We start from the raw sequence: 24,639 nt of genomic DNA, 5'->3' as shown, positions 1-24,639 counted from the left end.
TGGCAGTGGATGCTCACTGCCAAGAAGAGACTGTCATCTCAGGGGCAGTAGAATGTTCTGTTCTTTCACTCTCCCTTTAACCTGCTCACTCGGATCCTAGCTCATTTGGTGACGGGCTCGATCCTCCCCAAGGCTACAAAGAACAAAGGCCCAAACCTGCAGGGAATGAGACCTTTTCTCTCTCAACCCAACTCTTTCTAGAGACCATGCAACTCCGTGTAGCCTAGGTCCAACACTATGGGCAAACTTACAAGAAAAATATGGTAACTTCAACAGAAGCTACACCTTCGCAGGGAAGACTTAGAGACCTCTCACAGACAAGAGCATAGTCTCAATGCAGCTGGGTCAAAGGTATGCAATCCTACACAACTCACACTAGAGGGAAACACGGCAGTAGTAAAATTGTTTAAAATTTTACAGTTTACAAGGTTCCCATTTTATCGTCACAACAATTCTGTGAGGTAAGAGTTAAGAATTACTATTCTGATTTCATAAATGAGGAAAATAAAGTTCAGAGGGTTTAAATGACTTGACCAAGGTCACTGAGTAGAGCTGGGATTTAACAGGGTCCTCAATCTACAAAAGTTAGTGCTTTTTTCATCTTACAAGCACGATACAAGTGGACATATTATCTGTTACCCATGTGTGTCCACATTTAAATCAGAGAAAACTCAAGATGACTTCTGTATATATAGAGTAAAAACACGAGGATGAATTAATACTCACATTAGACAGAAGCACAGTATAGACATTTAAACACACTCTCACACGTTGGAAAAATGGAAAGGTTTCTGAATATACATAGGCATATGCAAGAATAGGAAGGTTATGTAGGTATATGCATACATGTATGAGATAAAAGAACATATATACGCATGCACATGAAAGGAAAGATAGCTTGTGTATATTTATGTAAGATGAATGAATGAGTTGTTTTTATATATATATATATATATATATATATGTAGCACACAAGAGAGGAACAGACAGGTTATTTATAAACATATGAACATATCAAGAGAGAGATACAGATTCTTTGTATACAGGTATGCACATATACGAAAGGGTGGATGGTATTTATATACATACAGGAGAGTTTCAAGGAGGAATGGACGGTCAGGTTATCAGCATATAAACATGTGCACGTGAAGAATCTACCTTCAGTGCTGAGTATGCTGTTTTTCACTCCTTATAATGACCCCCCACCAGCAAGTTGGCTCATGCAGTTATGTAATTAATGTAGCTGCTCCATATTCCACCCACAAATGCTTTGCTTTTGTCCCTGCTTCTCATTCAGAGTCAGTCATACACTCAACACCACTTACCTTGCTGCTGCAATCAAAATAAGAGTTAAAGAAATGAAAAGGGGGGGAAAAAACACATGAGAACCACAAATTCTCAAGTTTTAGAATGCAAGTGCTGTCTCTAAAAGGAAATCCATTCAGAAGCACTCCTTGGTTTGACAGAGAAGCCACAGGATGAACTTTGTAAGCCACAGCACAGCTGCTTGCCCACCCAACAAACAGAGAGCTGAGGAGCAATTATTCCCCGCTGCACCCAGCTAGCTGGCTCCTTGGTGCAAAGTTGAAGATAGGAACAATACCCGGCAGAGAAATTCCCTCAGTGACGGGCTGGGCAGGAGTCTTGCTGGCTGCAAATCTAGGAATCCAATCTGGTCTGCACCTCTCTGCTGAGCGGGGATACTGACGACCAGCCCGCTGAAGGTTATAGCAGCCAAACTTTGACTGGACGTGGAATTCTAACTCAATCGATTCCGGGCTTTGAGACAGAGACAGAAAGCAGGGCAGCTACTGCTCCTGCTGCTGCTCCTCCTCCTCTCCAGCTGCTTCCTGCCTGCAACCTCCCATAGGGCACCAGCCCTCCTCACACATTCCCGGCACACACACCCCCTTTCCCAGCACACTCACGCACACACAGACCTCACCAGCAAGCTCACTCACACACCCTCCGTGAGTGTCTCTCCCTCTCCCTAAATATAGATGTTACTCTCTCCCCTCCCCCATTTCTTCTCCCCACCTCTTCTCCCCCTCCTTTCTTTTCCTCTGCCTATCCACCTCGCTCATGTCTGGGCTAGAGGATACAGAGAGACAGAAGACGGAGCCCTATGCTCGGAGGAGCTCCCAGCTTCAGAGGGAAGACAGAACACAGCAAAAACAGTCAGAGCATAATACAAAAGGAGTCGTTCCTTCTACTGAGATAAGCTCTAGGTTTTTTTGTTTGGTTGCTTTTTGGTTTTTGTTTTCTATGTATATAATCTGCGTCTGCATTTGGCAAAGCTGGAGAACAAGTAAAGTCCCAAGGGCAGTTAACACCAAACAACACCACGTTCTCAAAGTAGGTACCTAGTCTAGTTCTTCCTGAACAGCCACAGCAAAAGAACCAACCAGAATACAAGAACTCCCTTAGGCTATGCCAAGGCAATGATTAGACAGAAGTAGAGAAACAGGGTGGGCTGAGGAAGGCCCTCTATACTGCAGAAGTCAGGCCCACAGATCGTTTTGGAATCTAGAATCAGGAACTAACTAACCTAAATTAGAAACTAACTAACCTCAAGTGGAAAAGACCCTGATGCTGGGAAAGACTGAAGGCAGGAGGAGAAGGGGGTGACAGAGGATGAGATGGTTGGATGGCATCACTGACTCAATGGACATGAGTTTGATCAAGTTACAGGAGATGGTGAAGGACAGGGAGGCTTGGTGTGCTGCAGTCCATGGGGTCGCAGAGAGTGGGATACAACTGAGTGACTGAACAATAAACCTAAAGTAATATCATGTTGATCTAAAGTGCATAAGGTTTAGGACCCTGGTCTCATAGTCCCAAATTTCCTGGACCTTTGCCAGTGGCAGCCTCACCTCCCTGGAGACTTGCTAGTCAGGTGGTTCTCACATGGCCCTAATTCCAAATAATTCAACAATTCTAGTGGAATTATCAGGAAATTCCAGTTAAATTTCATCAGGAAATTATCCTTATCTTCAAAGAACACTCAAGTTGTTCACTGCAACACAATGCCAAGCATAATCCAGGGACCCTTGAAGCCCTGGAGCATTAATGACAAAAATGTGAAACACATGATACCTCTTTCTACTCTGCAACCACAGGACAGGAAAAACACTGTTTGAGCCCAGAGAATCTCAGAATTCTTCTCAAAATAGTGCTCTAGTCAGCCAGTAACAATCCAGTGAAGCCATTCCTATTCTACCTCCTCTGGGCCTAATCTAATAAAATAATCCCCTCCTCCTCAGGTTAACAGCAGGTGGGCAGACTGGATTCACCCATCATGCCCACACCAGGCTCTCAAACCTTCCTACTTCTGCTGCCCTGCAACATTCCTCATGACCATGCACAACAAAATGAGGCCCTGCTGGCCAGGAAGCAGGCAGTCTATGGGGGCCACCTTGAAATCTGTCATTACAGAACAGCAGCCCTATACGGTAGATAAAACAAGCTTTTAAATTAAGAATGATTTCCTTGGCTTATCCAAGATCCTGAGGAGAAAGCGTTGAAGCTAGAGCCAACATTTGCCTCCCTACTGCCTTCTTCCAATAATACTGCTTCCCCCTCAACCAAGGAAAAAAATTTAGATTTACAGAGACACTACACAACCCATTTCTTAACCATCCACCTCATTATGCAGCCAACACTGACAGCAAAGCAAATACCTCCTAACCCAGTTGGGAGCTGGCTGGATGACAGAAGAGATAAGGGCTGACAGTGCAACCATAACCACATCTAAATACAGAAAGGAAAAAAAAACCTTGAAAACTGTCAGATTTCAGTGGAAGTCTTGGCAAATTTACTGTGGAGCTCCTCATATTTCAGCCAGAAGAAAGAGGTAAAGGGTTTATTAATGCAAGAAATATAGCGAAGACTGATGAAATTGGAATTCCCTCCCTCAGATCTGTAGCCACTCCTAAAGGGGTCAGAGCAGTGGCTGTCGTGACCAGGTTTGGGTCTGAGTTTCCTACACTCACGAGAAGATCACACTCTCAAGACTGAGAAAGACCCTCAGAGGTAGGACACCACCCATAGAACCTACTTCTTCCTAGCACATCCACCAGGGGCTAGGACCTCCAGAGGCTGTAACTGAGGCTGATGAGTCTGTCTTGTCCATATGCCTATGCAAACACATTCAGCTCATCACCTAAGCAGTCTGAGTTTTCCAGAAAAACAAAGGCTCAGACAAGAGAAAATGTGTTTAGGACATGAGGCGTAACAAATCTGCTATCTCTAGTTCTAGTCTTCAGGAGAGCACTCATGTGGCTCTGTCCACAAACTACTTTTGTATCTTTCCTCCTTCTCAAGGTTCAGCAAAAGAAACAAGGGGCATAAGCGAGAAAGTGGTAAACAGCAGTCACTGTAAACTCAGTAAAAAAGCAGTGCTCCTTTTGTCACTGTTCAACAGAGCCCAGAGAGTGCCAGACATTATGTGACCAAAGGACAATCAGACCTCCTCAATGAACTAGTCTTTTGTGTGCCCAGTTGCTCAACTGTGTCCGACTCTTTGCAACCCTTTGGACTATAGCCCGCCAGACTTCTCTGTCCATGAGATTCTCCAGGCAAGAATACTGGAGTGGGTTGCCATTTTCTCCTCCAGGGGATCTTCCCGACCCAGGGACTGAATCCACATCTCCTGTGTCTACTGCATTGGCAGGCAGATTCTTTACCATTGAGCCACCCGGGAAGCCCCTTTTGGGATAGACATAATTTCTGTTTCCTGAGCCATGTGAGCAAACTGCAGCTCCCTTCTCACCGTGGATCTTTTTCTTGGGAATCCTGGGCAGGCCGAAAAGGATAGGAGTACCTTGTAGAGGTAAGAGTTAGTACAAGCACCCACCTTAGCTGGGCAGCTTCCTCAAAGCAGGGCTGTTTAAGAACCAGCTGGACAGAATTAGGAAAACAGATTGGGTTAAGAAGGAAAATGCATTTATCCAGAAGCTGTGAAATGCTCTGAACAGACATTCTCAAGGTCTGGTTCCCAATTTAAATCTTTGCAGGGATCTTCGCCTAGAGACAGATGAGTCAAGATGGAAATTCAACATGAGACACTGACACTCACGCAGAGTTGTGGGAAGGTTCAGAGCTGCAGGAGCTCTAAAGGGGAACCAAATGGGTGGGTTAGTCAGAAGACCACCTGGTGCACAAAACTCATCTTTAGCTAATGCATCTGAGAGTTGTCACACGAAGACTGGAGGAAGGGCTCACCAATCGCAGTTCTCTCCTCTCATACAAACCAATCTACATCTCCTTGGGGCTAAATACAATAGGCTAGGAAGCAAAGAATGTGTCTGCTCCAAACCCAGCCTGCCTTTTCAGATGTCACTACCAGAGTGGCTGGGTCAGAAGCAACACATGCCCACCTTTTCTTCCAGTGTTAACAATCACATCCACAGGGCACAAAGGATAGGTTGACCCAAGCCTGACTTATGCAGGAATAAGCTTGTGATGCTTCTTTCTCTACAACTAAGTAAAGCCAGGAGCAACATGAAGAGGCTGGTATATGGTCAGACAACCCGGATCTGTTTCATGAGGAAAACACTCTGTTCTGGTGGCACAGTCTCTTTTTCCCCTGTCCTCTATAAACTACTCAGAAATTACATGCAGCAGAGAATGATGGGTGACGGGAGGTGGTTCTCCTTCTTCCCACAGGAACATGCCCGCTAAAGGAGTGAGCAGCCTGGCAGGGACACACTCGCTTTACTGATGTGCTAAGACATAGCTGCTGCACAGTCTAAATCAGACTTGACAAGCTGCAAGGCAGGCCTAAGGAGTCACAAACTGCTGACAAATTTCAGTTCTATAATCAGGTCAAGCTCTGATTAGCAAAATTTTTAAAAGCTGATAAACTCTTCAGGACTGCCCAGCTAAACAGGTTTCCAGTCTAGACTTCTGAAGCATGTGGTCCTATTTTCATTCCTGGAACTAATGATCAAAAATATACACAAAATATACACAGCAAAGCTGTGTACATGTCCACCGCCCTCTTAAATAAACTTAGTTAAAGTCACAGTTCCCAGATGAGGGCTCCTTAGGACTAAGGCTGGTGCTGACCTATATATCTGATTATATATTTCCTGGTCTAGTCCACAAAGTGAACTGGTCCTGCCTTAGTCTCTGTACCCCAAAGGAGCCAAGGGTCCATATGCTGAGAATTCTCTAGTGGGAAATTCAAAATTTCAGGGGGAAGTAAACCTCTAGCACTGTGTTCTGACTGGCTAATATTGATCAAATATCCCCTTCAATTCTTTGTGGCTTGTTCTGAGATCTACCTGAGTGAACCCAATTCTGGAAAATTCTCTTAGTGTAGGCTCCTGTTTCTATAAGCTCTTCAAAATATGTGCCTAGCCAACAAACAAATCTCAAGTGTCTTGGGACTCAATGAAGGGACTCCCAAAAAGGAGGGGTTTTCCCTGTACGATTTTCTATATATTTAAATATATTTGGTTTGAGGCACTGAGTTATAGAAAACTAGCTAATGTTCAAAGAAGGAAGAGAAAACTTAAGGGATACCTATATTATTAGCTGGGGATCTCTGACAGATTACTAGGGGGAGAAAGGGCTTTCCTGGTGGCTCAGACAGTAAACAATCTGCCTGCAAGTTAGGAGAGCCAGGTTTGGTCCCTGGGTCAGGAAGACCCCCTAGAGAAGTGGGGGGGTCCCCACTCTTCTTGCCTGGAGAATTCCATGAATGGAGGAGCCTGGTGGGTCCACGGGGTCATCAAGTGTTGGACACGACTGAGTGACTAACACACACACACACACAGAAGAAAGGGAAGTACTCAACTAGGTAAAGCAGAAGCGAGAAAGCACTGGATTTAGCCTGAAAGCAGGGAATGCCCAAGGGAAACCCTGTTGGTGGTACAGGCATTGGAACCCTATGCTGACAGCTCACCCATACATCACACCCAGAAATAACCTCTCTCCTCAGACACAAGATCTTTAGAATCCCTATATTCTAATTCTCTATTCAATGACAGAATCCTCTTACAAAATCCTTTATCCCCTCCTATGTCACAAAGTCTAATCAATTTACCTTCCCACCTATAAAACCATCCCTTTTTCTACAACCCATAGTCTATGCTTCATTATCTCTCACTCAAGTTGCTTTAAATATCCATCCTCCCTAGTCTCTCTTGCTCCAAAGCCACCTCCCTTTCACCCCTCCTTACTCCTAATCCATTCCTGACAATTTGTTAGAGGGATAGTTCTAAAATGGATAGATTTTTGTCACTCATTTTCTTAAAATCCTTCTGTGACTGCTCTCAGGAAAAAGTCCATGCTTGCTCCTTGGCATATTACCAAAGTTCTTTCTTGAACTGTCCATGTCTAGAGGAATCTAAAGTACCCCAATTCCCTAAGTTTGGTCAAACCAAACTCCTTACACTCACTGAATGTGCCATCCCGTCCTTTGTTCTTTCCATATGACACTGTCTAGAGTGCTAGCAGAGAGTAAAAACCAGTATGCTGAGGATGCTAAAAAACCTTACAAGTGCTTGTCAGAAAACAAGACAAAACAGCAAAAACTACTTTGGTATCTTGTTATGGGTTGAACTGTGTTTTTCAAAATCCATCCTCAGTACCTCAGTGTGTCACCTTGTCTGGAGACAGCGTCTTTACAGATGTAATCAAGTTAAAGTAAGGTCCTTAAGTTGAGCTCTATCCAACATGACTGGTATCTTTATAAAAAAAGAAGTCTGGACATAAAGATGTAAAGAAAAAACAGTATGAAGAGACACAGGGAGAAGACGACTACCTACAGACCAAGGAAGAAGACTGGAATAGATCCTTCCCTTACAGTACTCAGAAGGAGCTAACCCCGCTTTACACCTTGATTTTGGACTTCTAGCCTCCAGAACTGTGAGACAATAAATTTTTGTTGTGTAAGCCACCCAGTCTGTGATCCTTTGTTGTGGCAGCCCTAACAGACTAGTACAGTATCTCTGAGCATTAGGGGTCACAAAGAGTCAGACACGACTGAGCAATTGAACTGAACTGAATACAATTTCACCAAAATAAATAAATAATAGAATGAATAATTACTAGGTACCTGGGTATAATACCAGGCATGATGAAAAGATATAATCCTTGCCCTTAGGGAGTTCATAACCTAACAGAGGAAATGTTATGATACGGAGCACTGCTACGCATACCCATATGCTGAGGAGTGTTAGCGCTTGTGCTTGGAAGACTGATAGTGCCATTTGCTGATAACGCACATACATGAAAGGAGATCGAGGAGAAAGAAAAAACAATGAGTACAGTTTGAACATGCTGCATCAGGTACCTATGAAATTTCTGGTGACAATATCACAGGCACCTTGTCATGAGTGTGGAGTTCATAAAAGAGGACTGAAGTAGATAAAGAAATCTGGGGTTCGTTAGTGTATGGGTGAGATTATCGACAGAAGAGCATGAGATGGGAAACAGAACCCTGGAAATCAAGTTTTAAGGGGCAAGCAGAGAAAAAGAAATGCTGAAGGGAAACAAAGATGGAACTGTCAGAAATAAGAAAAGGACTTCAAGGGACAGATATGGCAAAAGCCAAGAAGGAAGAGCATTCTGGGTAGAAACCGGTCAACAGCTTTTGTCTCACCTGTCATAAGAAATGCTCTAGGGTGTTGGTTTTCATCTAGAATGCCCTTCCTAATTTGTCATCTTTGGCTATTTATGTCTGAATGTCCTTAGGTGTGGACCAAATAAACACATTTCCCTAGCATGCCTGAAGATGACAACCAGCAAAGGGAAGTAGACACCCACAGAATTGGCAAAGATTATTTGCTACAACTCACCTCTTCCCTTTGGCTTGAAGATGTCTTATTTTATATATTTGACTGTACTTCAGGATATGCCTGCTTTGGAATGGTGGTAAATCTCAGCTGCCTTGTTTATGGAAAGAACACAACTTGCCACTTACAAGGAGTCATGGATCTCCTTAATGACTTGCTTAAGGAAGCAAGTTATCCCTTGGTTTCTATCCTTCTAAGCTCATTATTTTATTTCTTGGCTATTTCTTGATATTTAATAACAACTGTTGATTTAGCCCTCTCTGGGAATTCCTCTGACAAGACTTCTCTGACCACCTTAACTCAAAGGGATTACTCCTTACTTTATAGTCTTATGGCAATTATTTTGTTATAAACCTTTTCATTCCTTTTGAACTAATAACCTATGGTCTTGCAATACCACTTCATACTTTTAAGCAATCTTCCCACAAAACTTTGCTGAGTGCCTAAGGAATCAAAAGTTATAGGGATAATTCGTTCCTGACCTCAAGTACGATCTAGGAAAGGAGTTAAGTTTCCATATGTACAAGGAAAATGCCAGTAGAAAGCAGAAGTAACAAGAAAATAAGTGGCCAGGAATAGGATCTCTGAATCCCTGAACTCTTTTTTTTTTTTTTAACCTACATGTACTAGGCCCTCAAGGCATATTAAACAGAGAAGACACTCCAGGTGAATACTGGAGTGGGTAGCCACTGCCTCCTCCAGGGGATCTTCCCAACCCAGGGATGGAACCCAGGTCTCCTGCATTGTAGGCAGATTTTTACCATCTGAGCCACTAGGGAAGCCCACTCCACATGAAAATTCACTCAATTCCTAAGACTTCTGACTCAAACTCTTGCTAGGCCTTCTAACTTATATCAGGCTGCGCCATAAAGACATCTTGAATAGAAGAACAATTCCAACGACAAGTCAAGCAGTCTGCAACTTGACTCTTTGCTCCTGGGTCCATATCCTTGACTAGACATCTGAATTTCTCCCTGTGCAGGAGGAAGTACTAAAAAAAAAAAATCAAAGGCCCAAATCAGTTTTTTTCACCTGCCTTTTCATGCCCCAATTTATTTCCAACTGAAGAGCTCCTGCCTCCAGCATTACAACTGGAGTGTCTATTCTTTGGGCCTGGAATGAGAGGGCAGCCTTTGGCAATGTCTAAAGGTTAATGTGAGGGACTAATATGTATAATAAAAGACACAGGTGAAATGTATGAGAATTTGTAAGAGTAAATATTTCTACCTTTCAAGGTGTTGGTTTGGATGAGAATCAGGGAAGGCTCTGTGAAAGAGTCAAAACTGAAGAGAAGAAAAGGCATTCAAGGCAGAGGATATAGGATAAACAAAGATATGAAAAGGACAAAAAGGACATCACATCAAAAAGGTGTGATGTTAGAAAGGAAGGAAAAGTAACATATACTAAATGTTAACAACATGCCAGTTCCTACCCTACATGTATTATCTTATTTAATCCATATTTATTAATGGAGGCAAACAGTATCCAATTCAGAAATGAGAAAACTAAGTTTATAAGAGACTGGGTGACTTGCCTAAGGTTACATAGTCGGTAAGTGGTGGAGCCATACCTCAAATTCAGGCTCTTGCTGATTTCAAGGCTCAATTTCTTCCAACTGTATGATATGTGCTCTGGATTAACAAAGGTTAGAAAAGTAGGTTGGACCAATTTATGGTGGTCATGGATGTCAAGCTAAAAAGTTGAAATTATAATTTAACTACCAATGGAAAGAAAAACTAATGTTTTTCAAGAAAAAAAATTTTCATTCATTCATTTACTCATTCACTCAGTCACATATATCTGTTAAGACTTGCTGGATGCCAGGCATCAGGGATATAAAGTTTAACAGACACAGTCTCTATTTTGTATTGCCATGCTCTTTTCACCTAGCTTTTATTTAAACTTTTTATTGAATTGTAGCATACATACAAAAAAGTACACAAATCAAAAGTACACCAATGTAAACAGAATTCAGATCAAGGACAGAACATCATCAGAATTTCAGAAGCCCCACTACACTTGTATCTAGTTACTACCTACCCCCTTACGGCGCCAAAATAATCACTATCCTGAAATCTGACACCACAGATTACTTTTGCCTGTTTCTGAATTTAATACAAAAGGAGTCACATAGTAGCTATTCTTTTAAGAAATATATAATCTTGAGGTCAAATGCTCACACAATTCCAGGACAGTATGATAAACACCAAAATTGACTATATATAAAATGCTATAGAAAGAGAGAAAAATGTGTATCTAATTCTAAATGGGGACTTTCAGGAAGGCTTCAAAGGATGTGACATTTAAGTTGAACCCTGAGCACAAGCAGTAGCCATGACTAATGCTCTTTTTCAGAAAGATAAGTCTGATAGTGGAATACACAACAGATTCCAAGAAAAATAAAAGCAAGAAAACAACTGGAAGACTATTACCATAGTCTAAGCAGTAAAGAGAACATGAACACAGAGAGGAACAGAGAGGGGACTGATAAAAGATATTACAGAGAGAAAAAGAGCAAGATCTGGCAAATGAGCTAATGTGGGAGGTAAAAGAGAAGGAAGAATGACACCATAATTTTGAGTGGGTGAACTAGCAAAATGATGGTGATGTTAATACAAACAGAGAACAAAGGAAGAGGAACAGGCCCAAAACGGAAGCTTCAAACATTGAGATATTGTGGTAACAACAGTAGCAGATAACTAGATATGAAGGATAGAACCTAAGGAAAAAAGGGAGGGTGAGAAGTATACATTTGGGAATCATCTGCTTGAAAGGCTTGTTGGGAGTCTACTGGCTGCCCGGCATGGAAGCCAGGATCTAGCACAGTACTGGCCATAGAGCAGTTCAATTAGTGTATATCAATTAATGACTGGATTAGAGGCTGAGGAGATGCAGATTTGAGATTAAAAAAGATGCCTGAGGAGGAGAGTATAGAAAGAAGAGACAGAGACAGACAGGAAAGGAGGCAAGCAAGGCAACAAAGAACCAGAAGAACCCATGAAAATAGGAAGCTACAAGTAAGGAGTTTCAAAAATTACTAGGGAATGCCACAGAGTAAAATGAGAATAGAGACTGAAGTATCTGACCAAAAAAAGTGTTTAATATTTAAGTTAATGATGGATATTTCTATCAACTCTCTGGCCTACAAGCTCCTAAATAATAAGAAAATGCTGGGAACTTCTCTGGCGGTATAGTGGTTGAGAATCCACATGCTGCGGGACAACTAAGCCCACATGCCCCAACTACTGAGCCTGTGTGCTGCAACGGAAGACCCAGAGCAGGCAAACATTTTTTTTTAATTCTTTTAAAAAGAAAATATCTTACAAACAGCCCCAACAGTACCTAGTTGTACCCACTTATTAGCTGGCTTGATTTTTTAAAATGGAATAACTATATTAGCTGCTTCCTTTTAAATAACTTTTGCAGATGAATTCTCTCTTACAGAGCAAGAATTCCTTCCCAAACAGGATCAAATGCTCCCAATCGCTGTATAGTCACATAAGCAGCAAGAGTGAAAGCAGAAGAAAGCAGAAAGGGCTGCTTTGTTACTTATTCCTTCCATACACATTTACAAAGTACTTCTCTTTGCTAACACTGTGTCCAGAAAATACCACCAGCAGGAGTGAAGGCCTGCTGCCAGAACCTGACACCCTCCTCTGACTCTAGGTGGGCTAATGATATGACAGCATTCCTCAGAAATGTTCCAACATACTCCTCAGAAACCAGAGCCAAACTCCACCTTTTGAAACAAGGCGTCCCAAATCCCAGTCCCAGATGTGACGTCTTATAATTCTCAAGGTTCACTCACAGTTTAGAATGAGATCTAAGGTTTATGGAAGAACAATTACTGATAACCACCCAGTTTCAGGACATATGGGTCCAGAATATTTCAGAGAAAGATTAAGCATTTCCCCTGATAAGTACACAAAAACAGCAAAGTGTTTCCACAGTGCCCAGGGTAGCCTTTGGCCTGCTCTCCCAGGCTCCTCAGGGTAAAGCACTCCACAGATGTTTTTCCTTGCAGGTCCCAGAGAAGCACCATATATAGACAGGTTCATCTGAGAGATCCGCATAGCAAGTTATCCCAGGAACACCACGCCATCTGTAGTCTAGAGCCCTGTAAGAGCCTGAAATCCTCGGGACTGGCTCTATGCCACTTCAACCATCGGAAGTAGCTTCACCAGGTTCCTATTTGGCAGCAAAGCCTCCAGCTGTGCTCCCCAACACCTTTGGCGGGTCACTAAGGCCTAGGCTAGGGAGGTCATGAGAAAACCCTGACAACACTTCAGTAATCAGAACCCCACTGATGACTTAGGCAATTGTGTATAAAGCTCTGCCCTCAAAAATGCATTTTTCTATGATCTCACCAAAACTATGGAGAGGGGACAGTTATTATTCCTAATTTTACAGCTAAGGAAACTAAGAAATAGGAAGTACTTTGTTCAACTTCTCTCAGATTTTGAGACTAAGCTACTGCAAGGACCTAGTTCTTTGTATTTCTAGTTGAGGCCTAAATTTTATTAGTAATAGGGATAAGAGTAAACAAATACAAAAGGCACTGGAAATCATGCATGGGTCTGCATACAGCAGCCTAGAGAGCATATTTCCCACCAACTAGACCTTGGGAAATAAAAGATTCTCAGCTGACAAACACTGATGCTTCTGAGCCATCTTCTTCCCCCTTCCGCCCAAGTTTTTGTCTGCTAGGGCTGCTATAACATACTACTACAGACTGGGTGGCTTAAGGAACAGAAATTTATTCTTACAGTTCTGGAGGCTAGGGGTCCAAGATCAAGGTTTCAGCAAGGCTGGTTCCCTCTGAGGCCTCTCTCCTTGGCTTACGTAGACAGCCATCTTCTCTCTGTCTTCACAAGACCTTCCTTCCGTGTATGTGTGTGTCCTAATCTCTCCTCACAAGGATACAGTCAGATTTCAGCAGGGACCATCCAAAGTACCTCAGTTTATTGTAATTACCTCTTCAAAGGCCCTATCACTGAATACAATCACATTCTAAGACGCTGGGTATTACAACTTCAACATAGGAACCAGGGAGCGGAGGGCAATTCAGCCCATAACAGGTAGAAAAGGTAAAATCAGAGCTTTTAGGAATTTAAAATGAAAATTCATCAGGAATTTAAAAGGCAGGGGAATAAAGGCTACAATCTAGAACCAAAATCCAGGCACCCTGCTGTTTTCCTTTCTCATGTCAAGAGTCTTTGGACTAGAGTAGAAGGAACATTCTAGTTGTTGGCTTTAGAGAAGAAGAATTAAGCCAATCTCAGCTTTCATCCCTGCTCTGGCCTGCTGCCTACCTGACATGGAGTACATGAGCAGAAGGACCATTTGAGTCCTTTCCGGATATTTCTGCTCAGTTCAGTGCAGATGGGAGAAGAAGAGGTAGAGGCCTTTTCTCTGTGTATAAAGGAATACGCAACAGTTTAATTTCTTAAGGATATCATTACTATTACCCATTCAGCTTCATCTCTGGAACTTCCCTCTGCCTCGTTTTTACCAAAACAGTTAAATTCCAAAGACTGAGCTAGATTTGTATATTAAAATAACAGAACAGGAGGTGCTGATACTATCAGGCTGTAGCAAGACCTAGTAGCTCAAGGGCATGCTGTTATTACTAACAAACTGGGCAAGTTTCTTCCACACCCTGTAAAAGCAAATAACATCTTACTGCTTCAGAGGCTCCGGTGATATTGCCAATTTCCTCACAGACATTTAAGAAGTGAGCAGAGAGGAAATTCAGAAAAGGGAGACTGAAGAGACATCAGAGAAGATGAACACTAGAGATGGTTTCTTAGATGTAAAAACAAGGAGTGTGCAGGCACATCAAATACTGCAGTGAGTCCAATAAGATAAAGACTTGAAAACAACCACAGGATAAGGTAGCAATGGACCTTCACAAACACAGTTTTAATGAACTGACAAGAAATAATCTGGAAAAAACTTTCCTCAAGTGTATGCCTTGGAAAATAACTCCTACAGGATGCTTTTTCAAATCAGAGTTTCATAGTTTAAAAAGTTTAATGCTCTATATTTTTTCCCCTCTTGAAGAATCACAACAAACCTAAATATATTCAAGTTTCCGAGAAGTCCTGTGATAAAGCCATCTGTTTATGTTGCACTCTATTGGAACTCAGTGTTTTCCAAATGTCTTTGACCATAAAACTCTTTATCAAATGATAAAGAATCTACTAACATTTCTAGAAAATGGAGTCCTATGAAACACACTTTGGAAAACAAGGGTTCTAAGATGACGGTGGTAGATACTAGTATTAAGAAGCCTCTGGAGTTAAATAGGTCTGGATTCAAATCTGGTTCTAACTCTTACCACACAGGTGATGCTGGACAAGTTTCTTTCTAAACCTCAGTTTCTTAATCTACAAAATAGGCCTAATCACATAAGCCTAATTTGTAGAATTATTGTAGGGATTCACTTGGATAATGCATGGAAAGCACTTAAAATAACAGTCTTCAATAATGATTACTATGATAATGATGATGACAAGGACTATGGAAAGTAATTGAGATTAGAAGGAAAACTGTGATGTACACACTAACGTTTTCAATGACTGAATGGGGAGTTATGCAGAAATTGAGGTCTAATTTCAACAAGGAAGGCAGGTGTGAGAACAGTTTATGCAAGGATCTAGTAATGGCCTTGAAGTGGCAAAGAATGCCAGAGAAAACCAAACCTCATTCCTGATCCAGTAATACATGGGGCATTTTCAAAAAGGCATAGTCTCCACAAAAAAGGGCTTTAATGAACTGACAGGTTTAAGCCAGTAAAGAATGTATCTGTACTGGTATCAGATATCAGGTAAGGACTCCACAGTTTTCCAAAGGACAGACAGGGCCTGGAGGGCTCTTGTCTAAGAGAGGTCTCTCTAATCTGTGAAGCGGCAGTAGGGCCTTTTCTTAGGTAGGGCTTACCGTAAGTCTGAAGCGGGGTGCTAAAAGCTGTGGTTAAGAGAGATCCAAAAGTATTGGGGTTTACTACAGGATTTGTATTGGAACATTGTGGAAGTAGCAAAATATCAGAAACAACCATCTAATTGAGATCCATCAATAGAGAAGAGAGTACACAAATTGTAATACATCCACAGAAAAAAAATACTATGCAGCTATTTTTGAAATGCAGTAGCTCTTTATGATAGGGAAAAATCTTCAAGATGCAACAATAAATGAATAAAAAGTGAAGGACAATGTATGCAATACACACAGACACATGCTTATAAATGCAGTTTACCTCCAGACTGATTTAAAAGACACAGGTAACAAAGAGATGGGGGAGATGGCCTGGAAGTCTGAAGCAGGAGGAAAACTTTACATTATACATATCTTTTTCATATAACTTTACATTTTTATATTTATTACTTATTCAAGTCATTCTTTAGTTTTTTGTTTTATTTTTTTTTTTTAGTGTTACAATAGAAATTGTTAGGGAAAAGGCTGAGAGATTTTGAGGAAAAGGAAGGATCACTGTGGTCTCCATGAGGGCAAAAAGCTGAGGTAATAAAAGTTAAGATAGGCAGACATGATCAGAGCAAAATTCCTGGAGTTTAAAATTACAGAAAAAGTGCTTCCCTTGTGCAACTAAGCCTAAGACATGGGGTCCTCAAAGGCCCTCCCTTGAACCTCACTATTTTCTGAAGAGGAATTAATTTTTTAGGGCTTCAACAGCAGCACAAGGTGCATGTCTCTTTGCTGGGGAGAGAGTCACAGTCAGAAGAGAACTTTGCAGGAGAGAGTCAGTTTGTTCTGTCTTCATGATCTTTCTTGAGAAAATGTTGATTCATCCCTCAAGCTAACCAGCTACAATCTTGGACCTCTTGGGATGGCCCCATTTAAACACGAGCCTTCTAATCTATTTGCTCAGTTCCATCTCTGCCACTGACTCTCCTCCATCAGCTTTCTTTAGCAACCTAAGAACTTCTGTCAAGTCTTCCTCATGGCCTACCTCCATGCCATCTCCTTCACTGTCCCTTCCACCTGGAACACCCACCCACCTGCTGCCACCACAGTCTCTGTTTCTAGAGCTAAAAAGTCTCACCTCCTCCCCCAGATTTTTCTGCAGCTAAGCCAAATAAGGTACAGAATCACATCCATTCCACCCACATTACCAACATTACTGCCTCAACAGCATTAGCAATGTCAAACACTCATTAAGTACATATGGCCAGGTACTCAGCCAGCCCAGATACAGAGATGACCTATATGACCTCTTCCCTTAAGTTGCTGACAGTCTTACAGGAATGGCATAAGGGTAGCTAGGTCCATATGGCACTTTCTCAAAGTCTATTGAATGCACTATCAGCTAAAGAAGTGTAAAAGATCTACAAACTTATGCTGCTGCTGCTGCTAAGTCGCTTCAGTCATGTCCAACTCTGTGCGACCCCATAGATGGCAGCCCACCAGGCTCTGCTGTCCCTGGGGTTCTCCAGGCAAGAACACTGGAGTGGGTTGCCATTTCCTTCTCCAGTGCATGAAAATGAAAAGTGAAAGTGAAGTCGCTCAGTCGTGTCTGACTCTTAGCGACCCCATGGACTGTAGCCCACCAGGCTCCTCCGTCCATGGGATTTTCCAGGCAATAGTAGTGGAGTGGGGTGCCATTGTAATCAAAAAATGCCAATTAAAACAAAGAGATACCATTCTTCTTCTGCCAAATTGACTAAAAATTTCTAAAACAGTAATACTCAATCTTGGTGCAAGACATTCAATTACTGAAAGTATAAACTGGAAAAACTTTTCTGAAAACACGGGTAGAAGCTTATCATAAACCTTTAAAAGGCATGCACTTTTAAACTCAGCAATTTATCTGACTACTTTCAGAAAGCTAAGTTAAATAATCAGAAATGAAAAGAAACTTATGTATAATGATATTCATCATAGCTTTATTTATAACAGTAAAGAAATAAGAGGAACTGTTAAGGAACATCTACATGATGGAATACTGTAATCTACCAATAATCATTAAAACATGCTTTTGAAAAATACTTAATAACTCAGAATAAAGCTCACAAGACAATGCCTAAGGGAGAAAAATTCTAAATTCACACATAGTAATATAAACTCTGTTAACTTTATATTAATGTATATATAAATTATATAACATAGCTAACTTCAATAGTTAGTATTTTGCTGTTATTGGCTTTAGGTGCTAGGCCTTGGGAAACTTTCTTTTTAAAGAATTACGAGAAGATAAAGAAGTACAGGGAGATTTCTGTGGAAATGCTAATGGGCTTTTCTGATGATTTAAGCATCCATAAAAGACTGGCTAAACACTCTGCCAGGTTCTATATTGAGCTCTAGAACAGCAGCAATAAAAAGCATAGCCCTGGCATTCAAAGATCTTACAAGTACACAGGATAGATGTAACAGTAAACAAGTAACTCCATTAAATGCAAATTTAGCCAAAGTACATAGTCTCTCCTTATGCTGGGGCTATGTTCCAAGACCCCAGTGGATGCCTGTATGTATATATAAATTAACAGTAATAATTAATGATAGAACAATTATAATACAGTTATCTCTCAGTATCCACAGAAAATTGGTTCCAGGACCTGCCATGAATATCAAAATCCAAGGATGCTCAAGTCCCATAGTTGGCCTTTGGGATTCAAGGTTGTGCCTCTGCAGATTCAACCAATCAGAGATTGCATAGATCTATAGTGTTTATTTTTAAAAACCCACATATAAATGGACCCATGCAGCTCAAATCCGTATTGTTCAAAGGTCAACTGTATACTGTAATAAAATTTATGTGAATGTGGTCTCTCTTGCTGTCCTAAAACTGTAAAAACCTAATGCTTTTTCTAATTTTACTAAGCATTTATCACACACTATGACCACAACTTTTGCAGTTTGAGGTGTGACAGCAAAACTAGTGTGAATTTCTTTTTCCTTCTTACCAATTTCATGGTTAGAAGATTCATCCTAACTATAGATCTTAGCCACCTCAATGTATCATTTTTTTTTCCTTATTTTAAATTTACTTTTTAAAAAACTTTTTCTTTTGTATTAGAGTATCGCCAATTAACACTGTTGTGATAGTTTCAGGTGATAAAACAGTGAAGGGACTCAGCCATACATATACAAGTATCCATTCTCCTCCAAACTCCCCTTCCATCCAGGCTGTCACATAACATTGAGCAGAGCTCCATGTGCTGTACAGTAGGTCCTTGTTGATTATCCATTTTAAATACAGAAGTGTGTATATGCCCACCACAAACTCTTAACTATCCCTCTTGCCTTTTAAAAATCAAGAACTTTCAACCATTTCTCTTAAAGGAAGCACTTTACTGCTTTTCAGTGGTATATATGAATTGCCAGACATATACACACACACTACTTTTATATAAGAATAACTAATAAGAACCTACTGTATAGCATAGAGAACTCTATTTGGTGCTCTGTAATGACCTATATGGGAATGAAGTCTAGAGAATAGATATATTGTACATGTATGGCTGATTCACTGTGCTACACAGCAGAAACTAATACAACATTGAAAATCAAATGTACTCTAATAAAAAATTAATAAAAAAATAAAAGAGGAAAAGTGAAAAAAACAATGAATTGCTAGCATCACTACTCTTGCACTCTGGAGCCATTATTAAGTAAAATAATGGTTATCTGATGACAAGGACTGCCATCTCATGACAGTCAATCGGAGCTGAGACGGCTACTAAGTGTTTAATGGGTGGGATATGTTGAACAAAGGGATGATTCACAACCAGAATGAGAAGGAGTGGGACAGCATGAGATTTCATCACACTACTCAGAAAAGCATTCAATTTAAAACTTAAGAATTATTTCTGGAACTTTCCATTTATTATTTTTGGACTGTGGCTAACTACAGGTAACCAAAACTGCAAAAGGCAAAACCAAAGATACAGGTGGGAGTTTACTGTATGCACAGAGTCTGGAAGTTTTATCCAAAAACTGACACCTGACTGGATATAAAAGATGTGGATGAATAGTTAGAGACACAGAGAAGGAGAAAGAGTATTTATTCCATGCATGGAAACAGTAAGTACTTTGAACAAAAGATTTTATATATTGGAAATGTTGACTAAACAGAGTATGGAAAGAAGCAACACTGGAAAGGAATGTAGTCTATATCATTGCTATTCAAATTCTTTCTGCAAAGGATCTGGTTTTTTTATTCCCAATATGTCATGACATTACTAGTAAGAGTTTAAGTTGGTGGAAGGCAGATATACTTTGGGATAGTTATTAAAGTTTTTCACAAATATCCCAATCTATCTATTTCAAGGTATACCATTTGCTTGAAGTTATATATGATTATATAATTTGGTTAAGCCATAGAAATGTGAGCAAAAGTGACATGCTGTATCTTCTGGGCCAAAGAGTAATCTGCTATGTTCTCTTTCATTTGTTATCTTTTCTTTCCCTCCACCACCAATATCGGCAATGTTCTAGAAGCTGGCTGATCACTTACCCTGGATTGCACAGAAGATAACAAAGTAGAACTTCTCAACATACAGGATGATAAGAAGCATGAGCAAAATAAACCTTTGTTGTTTTAAGACACTGATAAATGGAGAGCAATATTTATTGAAATTATAAACACATATCCCTCAGATATATTTGAACACAAAAAAAATGATGTATGTAAAAGGTAATCATTTGCAATATGGTTTGTTACAGCAAATGGCCCAAAAGAACCAAATGAACATCAACAGAAGACAAATTAAATACTGTAGTTCATTCATACAATGAAATATTATGCAACCACTTAAAAAGAAAAAAGTTCTCGTAGAGCTAATATGGAAGAATCTCCAAGTGAAAAAACAAGATATTCCCTGTGTGTATAACATACCATTTTTTTTTGGGGGGGGGGTGGTAAAGAAAAAAGGGGAGATTAGAATATAATTCATATTTACTTACACCTGCATAGGGAAATTCTATAATAATAAGAAACTAACAAAAAATTATTATCTTAGGGCAGATAGGTGGAACTTCCAATTACTCAGAAAGAAAGTCCCTGGTGCCATACTTAACTTACTGTCTCACAACCTCAATCAATCTGCCAGCAAATCTCATCTTAAGTATAAATGGTGTACTTCTGCCTCTATCTTCAGCTGTTATCAGATCCTTCTTTAAACTCTGGCTTCCCTTCCTCCTCTTGGCCACACCTAATCAGCTTTCAGTTACATGACCTGTGTTAAGAATATATTTACTACTGTTCCAATATTCATTAAATTGCAATCATTCTTGGTTACTCTTAAATAAACCATGCTTTTCTCTAGATGATTCCAAGCTTTGGCAACTGCTTTTAGCTATTCTTGAGAGACTCTGAATTGCCTCTTAAAAGGCCTTAACAAACCGCTCCAATACATTCTTGTTTTTCTCATTCAGAACTCTTCTTCTACATGGAGGTTATTTATTTTCCTTTATTATAATTATAAGACCCTTACTTTTGAAAAATTAGTAATAAAAAACTGATGGAAAAAAATGAGAAATCTCTTCCTTATAGTAGTATGCCAACTAACAAATGTAGAAAGGATAATGGAAATAGAAAGTTACCATTTGGCAACCAGCGTTTGTGGTGGTAGATTCAGACAGGAGTCATACATGGATCCTTAGCCTGTACATGGAGATTTGATGAGAACGAGATACTGGCATCATCTAAGAGTACGGAACCACAAAACACTTATGAATTGCCAAGAAAAAATGGTGCCTAACAGTGGAGAAATCTAATTGATACAACCTTAACTAGGTGATTAAGGTCAACATTACAAGGGGTAGGACAGGCTGACAACATGTACTTTCTGATGCAATTCACTAAAAAGAGTCCAATATACCATTTTTGTGTAATCCCTGCCAAGGAAGTATGGCCTGAGTCTGGACATGAGGAAACACTAGACAGACCCAAAGTGAAGAATACAAAGTGAAAGGCCTATAGTATCCGTCAAAAACAAGAGGAACTGTTTCAGATTAAAGGAGATTAAGAGACAAGATTACTAAATGCAACATGTTAGCCTGAGTTGTATCCTGGACCAGAGAAGAGACATTGTTGGGATAGTTAGCAAAATTTGCCTGGGGTTTTGATGACAGTGTTGTCATTGTGGATTTCTTGGTTACAGTGGAGAGCAGCCTTGCCTTTTTGTAAAATACAAAAAGGAAAACATCATGCCTCTCCCTTTCTCTCAAATGGTTCAGCAAAAGATTAATCATTATGGATGCAGGGTGATAAAGCAAAAATAATACAAAATGTCAACAACTGGGGCACTTTGGTGAGCAGGATATGGGAGTTCTTTACACTACTGTTTGTCAACTTTTCTCTTAAGTTTTAGGTTATTTCAAAATAAATTACTTTTAAAGTGTGTTTACACAGGTAAGAATGCTTCATTTTTAACAGCTGCCAGGTATTATAGTACTGACAGCCACTTGTCATCATTTAAAAACCACCTTTCTGCCTGAAGACTGACTACTGAAACACAAATAAAGATACTCCAAACTTGCAACATTGAAAATGAAAAATATTTCTATTTTTATTTTTTTACATTAGTTTAGATATTAATGTGTTGATGTTTTGGACCTTAAATGAGGGGACCCCACAGAAATTTCTGAGTAAAATTTCCAACCCTGTAAAAGTCAGCCAGTGGCACTTGAACTGGCTGGCCAAAGGAAACAATAACTAACCCTAAGAGGCCCTGAAACAGTCTCCTATCCTAAACTCGAAATAGCCTCTCCGGTGATAGTAGTACCAAAACAGCATTTAATAACAGACCCACCAGGTCTATTTGAGTTCCATCATTTAGGGTAGAAGGAAGTCAACAGCTACCTCCCCATCTCTTAAGGCTCTAGCTTACTTGTCATGCATTCCCAGAGGCACACTATAATATGACTAATCACTGGCTGCTTCTTCAGCACCATATGTCTCCCAATTTCAAAGCAAAAACTGTCCCAGCTAGAACCGGAACAACAGACTTCCTACCTCCTGCAGCTGGAGTCGAACCTTGGTAACTGCTCGGATCCAGTGCGCTCTGGCTTGGGTAAATGGCGAAGATGCAGTCTCCTCAGGAAAACTTGTAACAGAGAAAAGAATGTTCGTTAAAAATAAGCCCAGGCCACAGGATGACAGTGCTCAAGTCAAAACTGCCAAATACCTAAAATTAAAAGGTTTGCATTCATGCCTATACTTGTCTAGTGATTCAAGCCACTAAAACAGCATATCCTGAACATCCAACATGAAAAAAATTCTTCTCTAAAATGACAATTGCTTTTAGCTTTTCATCTGTTCCCTCTCTTTCTTTCCCTTTTTCCACTCACCTGATGAGGCAGCTCCTGGAACAGTTAGGGGTCAGGATACTAAAAGCAGTGACAAGGGCCCCTCAGTCAGTGGCTAACATGGAAACGGTGCAGAGAGGCGTGGAGTAGACCTCTTCCCCGCCCCTCAGGATGGCCACTCTCCCTTGGGGGCTCTATATAGCATCCTGGGGGCAGAACTGTGTTTCCGCAAACCCTTTCTACTCCACTAAGTGTTTTGGAAGGCCTATCAATTCCTAGTCTACACCAAAGCACTAAGAAAAAAGGCAGAGCCCTCCTCCTGCTGTGATCTTGTTCCTTGAGCTGCCTCAGGAACATCCTAAGTGCAAGGAACAACACACATAACAAAGGAGCTCCGAGGCAGAAACACTAGCCTATATTAAACAAATAATCATCTAGGTTTTACCTGTGGAATAGTGGTTCATTCTTGGTGATGATGCTTCTCCCCTCGCTCACTGGCATCTATCGCCAAGGCAGTAAACAAGAAACCACCATACAGACACACAAAATATATGCTAGGCACTGATGCCACTTAACTGCATCAGTTGTTTTAAAACATCTGTGGGCACTTCTGAAACCAGCCTGGATGTCACTTGCACAGCTAGGATCTGGGATGACAAAGCCATGAGAGAAGGACGGGCACTTCTGCTGCTTGACCAAGAACCTCTACCCAGACAATAACATCTTTAAAGTCCAAGGTCTACAAAGAGCTATCTTTCAGTGAGTTGTCAGTCCAGTTAAAAAAAAAAGCTGGTCCAGAACTCAGTCTCTCTGATGTCTTGTCTACTAGATGAGCCACCAGAGACAATTAAAAATCAGGAAAACAAACAGAAAATAATTTTCTACCTTCGAGTGGTACAGTAGAGGCATCAACTGTTTTCTAACTTTTACCATATAATCAGTGTTCAGTGCTCTGATCTTCCCATTGTGGTACAGTAGAGGCATCAACTGTTTTCTAACTTTTACCATATAATCAGTGTTCAGTGCTCTGATCTTCCCATGACCTTGAAATTTGAGAATTTAAGTCACATCTAGCTCTTGTCACTCTACTCCAGTGGTTTTCAACTAAGGACAGTTTTGCCCCTCAGGAGAACTCTGGCAATAATATCTGGAGACATGTCTGGTTTTCATACCAAGAGCTGCTGGTGTGAAAACACGTAGTGTGCAGACATGTAGTGTGCAGACATGTAGTGCGCAGAGGCCAGGGATGCCACTAAACATTCTACAAGGCGTACAATAGCTCCCCATAACAAACGATAATCTGGCTCAGGGAGTCCCCTGATGGCCTAGTGGTTAAGATTTGGTGCTTTCACTGTAGAGGCCTGAATTCAACCCCTGGTCAGGGAACCACACCACATGCTGCACAATGTAGCTAAAATATCAAAAACAAAACAAAACAAAAAAACGAAGAAAGAATTATCTGGCTAAAAACGTTAATAGTGCCAAGACTGGGAAACCCTGCTTTGCCCCAACCTATCAGCAACTCACTGACCAATTTAGCTCAACAATAACAATACTCAAACTCAGT

General features: G+C 40.6%; 1 protein-coding gene across 3 annotated transcripts in view; it reads right to left on the bottom strand.

Moving 5' to 3' along the window:
- UNC13B (unc-13 homolog B) overlaps positions 1 to 24,639 on the bottom strand; it is a 204,692-nt gene that overhangs the window by 60,834 nt on the left and 119,219 nt on the right. For all 3 annotated transcript variants that reach the window (XM_044940001.2, XM_044940000.2, XM_044940002.2), the window contains one exon: positions 22,780 to 22,870. In XM_044940001.2, the coding sequence (XP_044795936.2) occupies positions 22,780 to 22,870 (91 nt within the window). The remainder of the gene's footprint in view (positions 1 to 22,779; positions 22,871 to 24,639) is intronic.

This window comes from Bubalus bubalis, chromosome 3, assembly GCF_019923935.1.
Source record: "Bubalus bubalis isolate 160015118507 breed Murrah chromosome 3, NDDB_SH_1, whole genome shotgun sequence".
NCBI lineage: Eukaryota > Metazoa > Chordata > Mammalia > Artiodactyla > Bovidae > Bubalus > Bubalus bubalis.
The sequence above is the reverse complement of the archived record's forward strand: the minus strand, read 5'-3'. Positions and strand labels throughout refer to the sequence as shown.